This window comes from Cydia pomonella, chromosome 18 (genome assembly GCF_033807575.1).
Source record: "Cydia pomonella isolate Wapato2018A chromosome 18, ilCydPomo1, whole genome shotgun sequence".
NCBI classification, from domain to species: domain Eukaryota; kingdom Metazoa; phylum Arthropoda; class Insecta; order Lepidoptera; family Tortricidae; genus Cydia; species Cydia pomonella.
In genome coordinates, this window is record NC_084720.1 from 6352438 (window position 1) to 6367255 (window position 14818).

The following is a 14818-nucleotide window of genomic DNA, read 5'->3' on the forward strand; positions in this document are numbered from 1 at the left end:
TATAAAGACGGCGCTATAAACTAGTCGAAGTAAGAAAATGTACAGTTTCGAGTCATTTGGCAGTTACGATTCGAATAGGCGAGTCTAGACGTCTCTTAACGATTCTAAAGGTAAAAAACTCGCAGACGGGCGAGGCGGCTAGATTAGGGGCGGTCCACTAAGCTATACCTACACGGGACCTCTTAACAGTTTAGCGACACTACGAGCGTCTAGATCTAGGAGGAGAGGGCGCTCGAGTCGGCGGCGCGCTGCGGGAGCGGGGTGCGGGGCGCGCGGCGGGAAGGCACGAGGGGGGGCGCGGCGGCGGCTGCGGCGCGGGGGGCCCGGCGCCGCCGCGCGCCATCAGAGCGGGAAGCAGCGCGTCGAGCGCCGCGGCTCGCTGGCGCCGCGGCGCCGTCGCGTCGCGCCCGAGCGCACCGACGTTGTGTCACCTTCGCTGCCCGCGCCGCCACCCACCAGCCGCTCCGGCGACAGCGGCTCCAGCTTGTGCATCGACGGTCGGCTCGACAGCCTCGCGCCGTCCGCCGCAGGTGTCGACGCCGGTCGCTCTGACACTATTTCGTCGTCTATATCGATAGGTCCGAGTTTCAATGCTAGTGCATATTCGGACCGCTCGATGACACTGTTCGGCTCCTCGTCGACGACGGTCGTGTCGGCGAGCGTTGAGTCGGCCGCTGCCGAATCGGCACGTAGGGAATCGCCTTGTGCCGTTTGATAGTGACGCGTATCGGCTGACGATGGTGACGTGTCGGGTGCGCGTTTCTCCGGGGTTGCAAATACGGAGTCCGACGCCCAACTCCTCGATTCAGAGTTCTGCCGCAGCGTGTCATCCATACTTCGCTGTGAGGTCCGACGACTGGCGCGCGGACTTTCGTCATCGATAGCGCGGAAGTCGAGGGTGCTGAGATCGAAGGGTCCGCGGCGGCGTGAACCATCACGACGGAACGAAGGCCGTTGCGACGTAAATGCGGCATCGTAGAGTTCGCAAAGACTCGTGCGGTCCGAAAGCGGCTCCTCATAAAGAGTAAGGTTCCGTGTCTCGGTCGCGTCGGAGGGAGTCTCATCTCGGATAGAAGGTGCTTCACTGCGTTCCGAGATATCGAAGGTGAAACGCGCTTCGAAACGATCTGGGCTCATAGGTGGAGCAGAGCGCGAGCAGTCGTCTCCATCTGGCTCGTCTCCATCAAGGGGCAGTGGACCTAGAGTGGTGCGGCGAGGTGACATCTCCTCCGAGTCGGTGGAGCGGTCGGAGCGCGGCATTCGGCACACGTGGCGGCGACCCAGTGCGGGCTGCGAGCCACACGGCGCGCGCCGACAGCACGCGCGCTCGTGCCGCACGTCTGACCCACTGCTCCCTGTTGATTTCGAGTGTGGTGGCCGGCGACGAGCTGTCTCTCTTCCGTACAGAGAGGTGAACTCCTCGGAACAAAACTTTTCAAATAGCTCTTGCGAACTTAAACGGGTGGAACCAGTCGCGTTATAAAAAGCTTCCGTAGGCGATCGGTCGGCCCGCTCATATAGCGCACTTGAACTGGCCCGTTTCGACTTGTCTAAGCCAAATTTGTACATTTTAGGTAGCCGTCTTTCAAACACGCCCTGAGAATGAGCGCGAGACGGACCATGCATAGCGGGCGAGGCGTCTCGCGTCTCGGCGAGGACGCGGTCCGAAGACACGCCGCGTAAGTGCGGACGTGCCACTGGCCGCGGTTCGATGGGCGGCGGGGTGGCGGCAAGCTCCTGTTCATATTCATCGTCTTCGGCGGTGTCAGCGGTATCGGCCGAATGGCCCGAGCGCTCAAATGAGCTGTGCGCGCAGTCACACTCCTCGTGCTCGTCACTGGCATCACCCTCGTCAAAGGAAGGCGCACGAGGCCCGTGAATGAAGACGCGACGGCGTTCGTCGGCGGCGGCATCTTCGTCCTCGAGACGGATGGAGCGACGCAATGGCGGGCGGTCGGCGCGACGGGCGCGACGCGGCGGGTCGACGGTGGCGGCGTGCGGCAGCGGCGGGCGCGCGGCCGCGGGCAGCAGCCGGTCCAGCGAGAGGCCGCGCCGGGGGCGCGCTGGCCGCGGCGGCCGCTTGTCCTTGGGGGCCGCCGCTGGGCTGGTCTCCTCGGGCGTCGTGGGTAGCGCCGCGCCACGTCCAAACTCGATGAACCAGGGCTCGCCCTTAAGTTCGCACTCTCACTTCTTTTCATTCATATCTTCATTTAAGTAATGCAGCACGTAGTGGAGTACCAGGTCGTAGCAGTATTTATATTCAGTCTGTGAAAAGAAATAATGTATTTAATAATGTTACACACAGACACAAGACTAACCGCTGCTAGATTGAGTTAGGTATACTAACCATGTTCTCAACGAGCTGCGGACGGTGGCGACGGACGGTCTTCACGGCTTGGAACACATCGACCTCGCCGTGCTGGATGACTTGCTCGATGCAAGCGTTAGCCGCACAGTACACCCCCGCCCGGCTCCGCCCGTCTCTGTATAATTGAAATAGTTAAATTTTAAATAAAAGAACGATAACATGGAAGATCTAGCGAGGATACAAAACGCACAGATTAGTAAGATCAAATTAATGATTACGAAGCCTCATATCCTGCCGTGTACCGAAACATGTGACGCTCTTAGCTAGCGGCTCTTAGCAATGAAAGATGAAATAATACTACTACTGTACAAGTGACTAATCGCCATTTTACTCGTATTCTATTAAATTGTTTGAGGAATATAAAATAACTCATAATATCATACGTGATGATTTATAAATTTGTTTTGTATAAGTTTGTTTTATCGAATTTGTTAGTACCCAATACCCATATGTTTAAAAGTGTTTGAATAAAACCAGTAAGCTGGAAGTGAATAATAAGAATATTTTGCGCTTTTGTACGCTCCAACAATGGTTGAAATACGATAAAACTAGTGATAAACGTAAGACTAAAGGAATCCATTTATGTCTGCCGAGCGAAGTATTCGATTCTCGGTCGACAAATTGCATGCAAAATGCAAGCATTTGTCCCGGGCTTACTGTTTGAGAGTTCTCTTTGTTGTGTTCAGTCTTGCTTTACGAGCACGCGGGACTTTAAGCTACCGAAATAGGCCATATAAAAGTTTTCATGAAATAGTTTATTTGTGTAGTCAACTAGTCAATAAGTATTTAAGCGTCGAATACATTTGTTTTGTTATTGGAATAAGAAGGTACGCTTAGTAACCAAACAAATTCCTTGGCTTGTTCGGTTTTTAGTGTTTCGTACAAAACTTTGGTCACAGAAAACTTATCTTACAAATCAGTTAAATGCGTTTTTCTGTTAATAAAGTTTGTGGTTAAATTGTCCGTTACAGAGTTTATAAAATAATACAACTTTCATGTGAAAACTGGAAATAAACGTAAATGTTGTAGACCTTTAATACTTTACAATTCATAAATGATAACCGATATTAGTTAAAAATTTATTATATTGTTATTGCTTGCCACAAATATTGCACACCTACACCACTCGACTGTCACTGCCAGCGCCAAAATTTAATTTCCTATAATATACAACCCTCCAATATTAAAGTGTGCGTAGAATCAATTACCTACTAAACTTCACACAGCCACCTGTTGCGCAGTTTATTGCTAAAGCGGAACAAGCGTGCAATGAATAAACATGAGTAATGCTTGGAATTACTGCCTAGCCTACTTCAGGTTATAAAAATGGGAAATTAAAAAAAATGAAAAATCTACACGAGCATTTTTTCTTTCGCCCGTATTTTTTGATGTTTTAATGTCTTTCCTATTTACCTACAACTGACGCTTGACTCAGGATTGAAGTCACTTGGAAGTCGTGACTTTATTTACGAGAAAGAAGACATCTTAAACCAAAAATCGAACATCAATTTGTAAAATACAATGCTAACATGTGTATGAGCTCCATCAGCGAAATTACTTCGTGGATGTGGCCGCCTTGTTGGAACAGCTGCAATACTCACGGCAACACGACGCAGACGGGCCTGTAGTCGGTGCGCTGCCGCCAGCGCTCCACCATGTTCATGAGCTCCACCAGTGAGTTGGTGGACGTGGGTACCTTGTGGCCCATCAGCGAGGTCTGTTGGAACAGCTGCAATATTCACAGCGTCACGACGCAGACGGGCCCGTAATCGGTGCGCTGCCGCCAGCGCTCCACCATGTTAATGAGCTCCATCAGCGAGTTGGTGGACGTGGACACCTTGTGGCACATCAGCCAGGTCTGATGGAATTGCTGCAATACTCACAGCGTCACGACTCAGACGGGCCCGTAGTCGGTGCGCTGCCCCCAGCGCTCCACCATGTTCATGAGCTCTATCAGCGAGTTGGTGGACGTGGGTACCTCGTGGCACATCAGCCAGGTCTGTTGGAACAGCTGCAATACTCACGGCGACACGACGCAGACGGGCCCATAGTCGGTGCGCTGCCGCCACCGCTCCACCATGTTCATGAGCTCTACCAGTGAGTTGGTGGACGTGGGCACCTTGTGGCCCATCGGCCAGCAGGTCAGCTGGAACAGTTGGACCGTCTTCGGTGGCGCTTTCACGCCCGCCATCAGTTCCGTTAGGGATACGATCTGTAGAAAAATATATTTGCAGTGACACCTTTATCGACTTAGCAGAAAAAAAATCATTGGTTTCACGAAATGGAGAGGAGTTGATTAAACCTAGAATATTTAGAGTGTAGGGTCTACAATGAAAGTTACTTGACACGGACTTAAGGACTATGTCATTTTAAGTGCTACTGTAACAAAATCGTAAATTGTATAGCGAATTTCGAAGACAATATGCCAGTATATTTTAGATAACAAAGTATATCTTGTACAACTTGCGTTGTAAATTTTAAATCTGAATTAAAACAGCTTTACTTGTTTTCCATTTGCATACTTAGTTAGTTTTAAGCTCAACGCAAACCGCTGCGACTTAAAACTTTTCCACATTGGAATTCAATATTATCCTTCCTTCAGTAAATTTTGAATGGAATAAACCATCAATGGAGATAAATTTAAATGGGATCCTTAGCGTTTGCAACACAACAAAAGTGTTTTGTAGATCAATTATAGGAAAACGGAACGGGGGAATGACAATAGATTCTAAAACATCTTTGGAAAGTTAACTTAGTGGGTCCCAATTATCTGAGCTTATTCTTTGTATTGATGCATTCATTAGTTACGGTGTCTTATTATTGAATTACCTTCTTATTGATGCGAAATATCCAGGTCTTGATGTTGGTAAAGTGTTCGTGTGATACGTGGTCGATTGTGAAGACTGGGCCGTATTTCTTCGGACTTCGGCTTTCTGGCCAAAACGGAGGATATTGTTGCTGTGACAAAAAAGATATTTATAATCATGTCATCAAATATTATATGTCATATTATTCCAGTCCATTCCAATGATTTATTGAATAACAATTTCCACATTGTTTCAGCACATTATTCTTTATTGTGGATTTCATAAAACTATACTTAACCGAATCGTAAATAAATTTATATTTCAAAACATTTTTAATATTGCCTCAGTAAACAAATCTACATAAGTATATCAGATATAATATAAAAGTCCAATGATGAACTAATAACAATGCTCAGAGTAAATTGTCTTTCAAAACTGGATATTAATACCTGTAGTTTCAGAATGTGTATTCAGGAGAATGATAAACTAAGTGGCAGTAGATAAGAATTTACATACGGAAACATTCGAATTATTTCTTAACAACGACATGAGTATTTTTAGCGACCAAACAAACACCAAACCAACATGACCCACTTACAGAGTTCTTAGGCGGGACGCACAGCACCACAACCGCAGCACACTCGTAGTCGTACACCAGCGACCAGAACTCGCCCTGCGTTTTGATCAGCGGCCACTCAGTGACGATGTACTCCCGCGGCTTGGTGTACCCCTGCGACAACACATGTCCATTAACACTTCCAAGTTCCTCGCAAGTTTGCTTGTTATTTCAAATGTAGTTGCATCTGTCCCGATTGCCAGTGTTGCGGATTTTAAATAGTGATTAAGTTCGATACGTTTAATTAGAAGTTTCTATGTTTGAAGTTTGCTTGTTGTTCGGATTGTTTGAACCAGTTCCGGGAGATGAGGTTGAATCGTACTCGTAATTACACGACTTTGCATTTGTATTTCAATGGACTGACCCATAAACCCATTAAAAACGCCTACATATAAGTATTCGTATTATTAATTTTTTTTTGTTGTTTAACTTTGCGTTCCAGGGATTTATTAGTCTAATTACTTCAATGTTGATTAGTAGGATACTTACGTCTACAAACACGGCGTTGATGTAGTCGGTGAAGTTGTTGCCCTGAAAGGACGTCAGGTATGGCCGAAAGTTGTCAGCTGCAAAAAGAATTATAGTTGAGATAATTGATCGTTTTGTGTGGTTTTAGATGCATACTATCCGAAACAAACACTTCATGACCCATGAGTAAAACGCTGCATCTTAGATAGCGAGTTATTTAGATGGCAGAAAGGAAAAAGAAAGAATATCCATTTATTTAACATCACAGCATAATACAAAAAGAAAAAGAAGACATGTCTAGTTATATCAAAGGACTAACGAAGATAAAAGTGTAAACTTTAGCATCTATTTGCACATGGGCTGGTATTTGCACTGGTCATTCAGCTTGATCACTGGATCTCTTTATGACTTGGACTGCTCTGATGCTGAGATATATAAGAGATATCCCTTAGTACTTACGAGGAACGACCAGGACGTCTCTGTTCTTTTCCCTGTTATCTCCTCGGTGGCCACCGGCGCAGTCTCCGATGGTAAACCTCGGCGTCTGTTTGCAGATTTGTTGGTACTCGCGCTGATAGTCATTCAGCTTGGTCACCGGGTCGCGCTGTGATTTGGATTGCAGTCTTATGGTGAGGTGCGTCACTGGGAACCAGGAAATGCCGCAGACGACGTGCTCTTCTAACGTGTCATACACGAATTTGTATTGTTCCTGTAACAGAATAGAATTTTATAATATAACGAAGAAGTTCGCTGTCATAATCCCAATTGAGTGAGTCATAGTCAGTCTCTTATATGCAAATAATTCAGTCAGACAATAACAACCAAAAATTTCATTGTGGATTACTAAATGGCTTTCTGTGATTATCTTCTACATAAAGCTAGCTTATTTATCTACATGCAGGCAGTTGTGAAAATGGCAAATACCAATATTTGGTATTTTTTATTTTGTACAGTCTATAGATTAACATTACTCAAGATATGTTCAGTCCTATTTTCATTCTTACCTCGTTTTCTATAAGGCCTTTCCGTGATTGTCTAAGCTTCTTCAAAAAGCCGAAAACATCAAAACAGTCTTCTTCTTCAGCCAACTCCAGGTTGGCGTCTATAGATAAATATACTCCTGAACGGCCGCCTCCGTCGCTATAACAAACACCCCAACATTAAGGATTGGAATAATCACATTATATATAAAAGTTGAAATCTACTCATACAATTAGAATCAAAGTACTTGTATCCTCCCAGCGGCAGCATTATGGCCAGTCCGCGCCTGAACTCCAGCAGCTTGCTGAACAATCATATGTTGTAGTGGGCTTGGAACTCGACAACAACACTCACCTGTAGTGCACGACCATGGGTCCCGCGGCGGGGATAGCGACCAGCCGGCAGCCCACCACGACCCGGACGCGCCTCTACTCCAGTAACTTTTGAACGGACATCCGTTGGAGTGGGCCTGGAACTGGACCTGCGACACTCACTTGCAGTGCACGACCATGGGTCCCGCGGCGGGGTTGGCGGCCAGACGGCGGCCCACCACGGCCCGGACGCGCCGCCGGAACTCAAGCAGCGCATTGCTGAATGGACATGTGTGAGAGTGCCATTGTGTGTAGTGGAATTGGAGGATGAATCGCTCTTCGATCACCACCTGCACCAACAAAAAATGCACATTTTAGGAACCGTACTCCTATGGAGTAATTGTAAATTGTAACAGTAGACAGGAGATTACTATGCGGGATGGTTGCAAGTGGAATAAAGTTTTAAAAAATAAGATGCTTTTTTTCAATGGGTTCTGCGTCTGTTACACATCTATGGGCAAATGTATTGTGATTTCGTCATCGTGGTTCAATAGTAAGTAGCTCTTTATTAGCTGGCATACATTTTATTGAGTTGATGGAACTTAGCCTGCTGTCAATTAATTAAATTTCGCATTTTCGCTGTGGGAGTCTACCGCGCGAAAGGTTAACGAAATCCAAATGAATTTCTGGATGACAAGACATGTCAATTTATTTACCTACTTACCTACTAGACAGTTGATTAGTTGGAATGTCGAAACGGTTACCTGTTTCACTACTCAATTTAGTAAACAAATATAGTAAGCACATATTATTAAATTATGCCCGACTTACTTCAAAAACATTGTTGGAGCAAACAAAGTTTAAGTTATATTAAAAACGCAAGAAGGAACAATTACAATGAGCGACAGTTTTAATGAAAAAACTCGGGCAATGCAATACGATGAAAATAGCAGTTCTGGCGGTTTGAGTTAATATTTCGTTGTGGCCGGAAATTACTAGATTTAGTATCGGTATAAAATGTTATTTATTTCAGTAATTGCAGTGAATTGAGAAAATTAAAAAGAAAAGTTAAAACAAGAAAATTACTGACTAAAATGATCAACATCTCAAAAACCGTAATGATAAGTAAGAATCATGGAATAAACAAGAAGTATAATAAATTTGTCAATATAATAGACTTACTTGCATACAAAAAAACATACACTCGTAAAACACTACAAAACACTACCTAAGGTAAAAACTCCGGACGCTGCAAAAGCGATAAAAGCAGTGCATCGAGCTAACAAACGTAGCTTTCCCGGCGCGACCCGAAAGTTACTCGAATTTGCCTCGCCCGGGTTCACGCGTTCGGTTCGCTCGCCCACCAAATATTTACTCTGAAACTGCTGCGCCCATAAGTTTCAGCAGTTATCTCACTATATTTTGTTTGTCAAATTTATCCTTGTACGCTCTGTTATATACAGTGAATTATGGAGGTAAAAGCTGACGTTTCGGGAATGGTGACTGATGTGTCTATTGGTTAAGCAAAGGTTACGAGGTTAAACAATCCAGTGTATTGTATTATGAGCGCAAATATGGTTTAGAGACTGTAACACGCGTTCATATTGTAATATCAAATATTGCCGTTGTATTGTTATTATCTATTAGTTTTAGTAGTAGTCGCAAAACAAAGATATCACATTTATCTTACAGGCGTAAAATTTACAGTGTACCTACCTAATTGAAGTAATGTTCATTTAAAAAATACAGGGAAATTTTTTTATGTAAGAAGGCCACGTACGAATAGTCATAGCAAAGAATGCGTTTAATGGAAAAATGTGGAATATAATGAATGTGAAGGTGTTGCATTTTGAATGTGATCCGGAGAGTTGCCATTTATGGAAAAACATCTACACAAACTCAGCAACTTAGAAAAAACTAGAGCAATCGATTGGTAGAAGTTCGTCAAAGGACAAGAACAATCGAAAGCTCTAATCAAAGGGTTCAACAGCAAAACTGCTAAGGAGCTTTTCGGGCTCAAATGCGCGATGACTGGAATATTGACTGTACACTGTAAGTTGAGCAAACACATGTTTCAAATTGGAAAGAAACAAGATGCGACATGCAGGTTCCATCAGGAGTCCGAGGAGACTGCAATGCACATTCTCTGTTCCTGTGGACCACTAATGTCTAAAAGAAGTACCTACTTAGGGCGGCATGTATTGCAACCCTATGAGGTACAGAACATGACGGCTCAAAGAATCTGGAACTTCCTGGATTCCACGGGCATTAATAATGAACTTTAACGGGCCGTCACAATAGATCACTGCTTGGTCGACGTGGCACTCAAAGGCCCGCAACGCCCCAATAATAATAAGTACACAAACTCAGAAAGAATAAGCAAGCATGTTCTGTAAATATAATGAATTTGAGGTGTGTTGCGTACTTCTGTAAAGAGAACAGAGACAACAGGTATATCCGGCTTAAAAGGTCCCTAAAAAGTAAATTCATTCGCAGTTACATGTTTCAAGTGGAGGAAAAAGTACATGGCATAACATAAATATTAAAGAGCTAAAGACCGGCACTGACATAAGTAGTTTATAAAATTTTACCGGTCTCCTAGCCTAGTCGGCGGTGAACATGCCCACGAAGAAGCCGGAGGTCCCGGGTTCGAGTCTTGGTAAGGGCATTTATTTCTGATTTTATCACAAATATTTGTTCCTGTATTATGTAATGGACTTTTCTAGGTATAGAAGTAATTATAAATTATATAGATTACTGTGGGACTAGGTCGTTATGTGTAATAATTTCCTATAATATTATTTATTTTGTTGATTAATATTAATTTCTAATTAAAGGAATAGCTAAGCTCACTATAACAAAAGCATTAGTTACGGCCGCAACTTGGAAAAAGTTACTTACACCTTGTTCGTTTTTCTTATAAAGCCTAAACGTGCGTATGTGGAAATTGGCCAGTTCCTCCTCCCGTTCGATGCATACATGCAGGTCCCCGTACGTCTCTTCCTTGTCTTTGCTCGGAGGCCAGTATTGGACGCACATCACCTGAAACAAGATAACTTTTATATAATATTATCAATAAATATTGATCAATGAGCCCCCATATATGGACACATAATGAAGTGGATAAGGAAGGAAGTGGATCTCGAGAAATGATGGATAGTGTACGACAGCAAACTTTAGAACTTCTAACGGTCATGTAGCTCACTTACTACATTTTGTCTAATCCCAACAAGGTCTAGTTTCCCCTCCGGGTTGGAATATCTATAGTAGTCACTTCAGTAAAAAAAAAAAAACTCATTTAACCAATTTGCAAAACCGAAGTGATCTCATAAGAGCTCCACGAACAGTTTTATGCGGAGCTCTAAAAATAGTTAATCTGGTGCTTGTATTTTTCTTTTGGAACTTTCTACGCAAAACTATGTGTTTGAATAAAAAATGTGGCATTTTCTAGCATCGTATATTTATTGACGAAACAGAAACGTTAATAATTCTACGCTAAAAGTATACGACGCTTCATATGAGGAATAATAACTTTCCTTCAGAGCATAAATAAAAGAGATAACTAATAACGCTGAAGCAAAAAGGCTTTTAAACTTCAGCGTATTCCTATTTTCTTATTCCACACCCTTTTACTGGAGCAACCGCTGTCGCGAGCGTTTCATTTTATAACCTTAGAAAACTTTCAACCATCGATATAATAAATAGGGTGGAAAATATTTTTCATATTTCGTCAGCTCGTCTCGGAAGCGAGACGCGCCGGTGCGGAAAATACTCATGGCAGCGTACCTTGATCAACGGAGTGGTTGGCGCTAACAATAATGTTTCGTTGAGTCAACGCATATGAAACACTTAAATCCTCTAATTTTGGTATGCTGGTTTCATATTTATTCTGTTATGTCGTAACTCAAATTATATTTCTGTTATAACTAATATATAGGTAATAGTATAAGTAATAAACTAATAATACTAATCAAATTAAGAGGGAAGAATAGCTTTGCGATCCTAACGAAATAACGGTACTTTTTCTATGAAATTCCATTTCGGGAGAAAACGGCTACCACTAACTTAGTCTTAACAAATCACTCTGATTTTGCTGTCGATCGCTTCAGCATAATATATTCTAGGTTTATAGATTAATTTGTTTGAAAAAAACATTTTTTTTTGGTTTGCAAATTTTGAAAAAAAAGAAAAACCTATAAACCTAGTTTTGCATTGTGTCAATAACATACTAAAAAATCATGGACAATGGAAAATATTTAGAAGTGGAAAAACGTTTCCTTTTTATGTATGGACGATCACGAGGTACTTCTCTCTTAAAGAATGACTCATGCCAAAACGGCCCGGGTCCTGGCCAAGGCAAACGAAACTGACCGGAGATCACTAGATGCTTTCTATAGAAAACGAAGTGTCGGATGCCGAATGATTATATTTTAAGAACAGAACTTCTGTTATGACGTTATTACAAATAGACATATTTAAGATATGAAAAAAGGTCAGTCTCGTATTTAAGTCGAAGATTACTCGACACGTTTCGATCCATAATGAGGAGCTTTAAATGTGCACAGTGTCCGTGAATATATTAATTGTGTCCGTGGCCGGCAAAACGCCCCACTTTGTCGCTTGCCACAGGGAAGCGTTGACAAGCTATAAAGATACAAACAAATCTTGTCCTTATGGTAAGCGACAGAGTGGGACACACATATTTGTTAATACCTACTGATGAGTAGGTAACTAAAATATTAAACCAATTTTTTTATCAAGCAGATACGTCCGAGCGATACTCCTTTCCTTCCTTCCTTCTCTTTTCTTTGCTTTATTCCTTTAATATAAAAACTAAAATATTGTCCAGCCAACCAACCCACTGATCTATGATCTATGTAAAGCTTTGGAATTATGAACCATGACATATCTTCTTCAGTTGGTTCCTCAATACTGAGGATCGTGACATCATGTCCTTCTGTCGAAGACCAGGTTCCTACATAGGATTCTGTACCTCGCCAAGCGCATGGCCTCATGCAGTTTCAATTGCATAGTTAGGTGCAGTAATTTGAGCACACCATCTAGTAGGGGGAGGGCCCTGAAGTCACGTGCTGCCCGTCATTATTACTCTTTCCAGGCTATCCGGGGAGCGACGTGAGACGTTTCCGAAGTATTTAAGCATTTGGTCCTGGCATATAGTTGACTACCGGTGTTTTATACTTTCAATCTAAGTAAACTCAATCCTCATACAAATGTTGGTTTGGATAATAAACCTTCTCGGTTGGGGTAATTTCTAATTTTACGTAGGTATTAAGCTCGTTTGCCTGAAAATCGTACGTGTAAAAGGCCAACAGTCACACGTTCAGTTTGGTAATCAGCACTATTCAGAGGACTAGAATAATGCTGTTTTAAAATTCGGGATCACGTTTATTTAGGTCTTTAACATTAAAGTATCTTACAATACAATACAAATCCTCTTTATTGCACAACCCCTGAAAAAAAAAAATGTACATGGAAACACATAAAAAACATGAAGATGAGTATCTTCTTTGAGATTTAAACTGATTATCTGGTAATGGAAAAGAGAAGCCTTTAATAATTTGTAACTATTTTATTTAGTATGCTTCTGTAATTTGCATTGTGTTGGTATGCTAATACGAGTATACCTATTATATAGGATCTTATACCTTTAAACGAGCTCCGAAACGACTCTAACGATTTCGATGAAATTTGTTTTATGGGGGTTTTTGGAGGTGAACAATCTATCTAGAAAAACTTATCTCTGGGAAAAGCGCCTTTTTGAGTTCTTATAAGTTTTCCGAGCAAAGCTCAGTCTTCCAGACTCGTATTAACATACTAATTTCACGAAAAAAAAATTCTATATGCGAATTTATCAGAAATCAAACTCTACTCTCTCATAGATAATGATTGTTCAGTTATGCCTTAATAATGTATTTTCTGTGTTCACTGTGGCAACACCATGTCACAGTTGACATTCAAATATTTAAAAAATAAACTGTTGCTCTGTTATACAGTTGACAGAGCCAGTGTGTCACAAACCTACCACTAGATCACATCGTTTCGCTATTCTCGTTATTATTTTCGCGTTGACTCAAAGTAACGGTTCTAAGCTTACGTCTAGCTTGCATTTCAACCCCACAACTCCCGGACTGGAAGGTAACTTCGCCCTACACTGATTTACACTCAAGCTCAATTTAATAGTTTAATTTTATCGCAACACAACTTTCTTGCTCAACCGACCCCTAAATTTCATTCCCTATCGCCCCCTTTTTCGATTTACAGTCCACTCTTTCGCTAGTGAACAATGGTAATCACCAAATATTTGACGGATGTATCGGGATAAAATAATAGTTTTACCAATGTTTCCTCACTCAAACCATATTTAGCAAAATTGATATTTAAGAGCTTAACTAAACGTTCCACACAATATCAAACAGTCTAATTTTTTTTATCTGAAAACCCCACTAGCAACAAGATTAGCATTACAAAGTAGTTAATAAAGTAAATGAGAGCTCAGCGCGGCTGTAACGGAGTGAATCAGCTGCAAGTGCCTCATTTGCCCTCGTTTCCCCCATCACGATTACACTGCAACTTAATGCCGGTTGTTGACACCAAAACAAAACAAAGTATTTTTTTACAACATTTTTAACAGTTTAGGTACTTTTCGCAGTAGGTTTTTTCTGTGCGTGCCTTAAGGTATGCTAACAAAACAGATTACGGGGGTACAGACAGTGGCAGGTCGGTAATGTGGTCACCTCGTCGTCTTGATTTTTGTATGTAAATTAAGAAAAAAAGTTGGTATTCCCGTCAACATAAGTCTCTCTGTTAGTTGAATATTACTTGCCTAAATACAAATTAATCACTTCAACCAGTTCTTAAGGCGTCCGCTAGATGGCGCGGTTGCATGGAGCGGGTGAGTGGGGCGTTCGACGGATTTTACCTACAATGGCATCCGCCTGCGTGAGTCCACCGACACTATCGGACGCCCTTAGTCAATCATAACAACTTATAGACCTACGTTACATAACACTGTTTCATTGTTGTACCTTGATAAAGTCGAATGTCTTGGTGAGCATGACGATGGCAGCCGCCCGTTCCTGCCATATCATCCTCCAGAAGTCCAGCACCGTGTCTTCTGTGGGCCCTTGCGTCACTATGTACGCATTAGGTTTTAATATACTCTGCAAACAAAACACATTGATTAGGTAACTTTTGACGACCAGTCTGGCCTAGTGGGTAGTGATCCTGCCTATGAAGCCGATGTTCC

At 42.6% G+C, this 14818-nt stretch overlaps 1 protein-coding gene across 5 annotated transcripts in view; it reads right to left on the minus strand.

Moving 5' to 3' along the window:
• Window positions 1-2127: 2127 nt before the first annotated feature.
• Window positions 2128-14818, minus strand: part of LOC133527983 (receptor-type tyrosine-protein phosphatase kappa) — a 284020-nt gene continuing 271329 nt past the window's right edge. For 4 of the 5 annotated variants that reach the window (XM_061865214.1, XM_061865211.1, XM_061865212.1 and 1 more), the window contains 11 exons: window positions 14598-14732; window positions 10453-10593; window positions 7735-7901; window positions 7264-7399; window positions 6719-6968; window positions 6281-6357; window positions 5774-5905; window positions 5198-5326; window positions 4393-4580; window positions 2348-2483; window positions 2128-2265 (listed from right to left, as the gene is read on the minus strand). In XM_061865214.1, coding sequence (XP_061721198.1) covers window positions 2185-2265; window positions 2348-2483; window positions 4393-4580; window positions 5198-5326; window positions 5774-5905; window positions 6281-6357; window positions 6719-6968; window positions 7264-7399; window positions 7735-7901; window positions 10453-10593; window positions 14598-14732 — 1572 coding nt within the window. In that variant the 3' untranslated portion in view covers window positions 2128-2184. Of the gene's footprint in view, window positions 2266-2347; window positions 2484-4392; window positions 4581-4972; window positions 5327-5773; window positions 5906-6280; window positions 6358-6718; window positions 6969-7263; window positions 7400-7734; window positions 7902-10452; window positions 10594-14597; window positions 14733-14818 lie in introns of those variants that run through there. The other variant, XM_061865216.1, reaches the window with a different exon arrangement.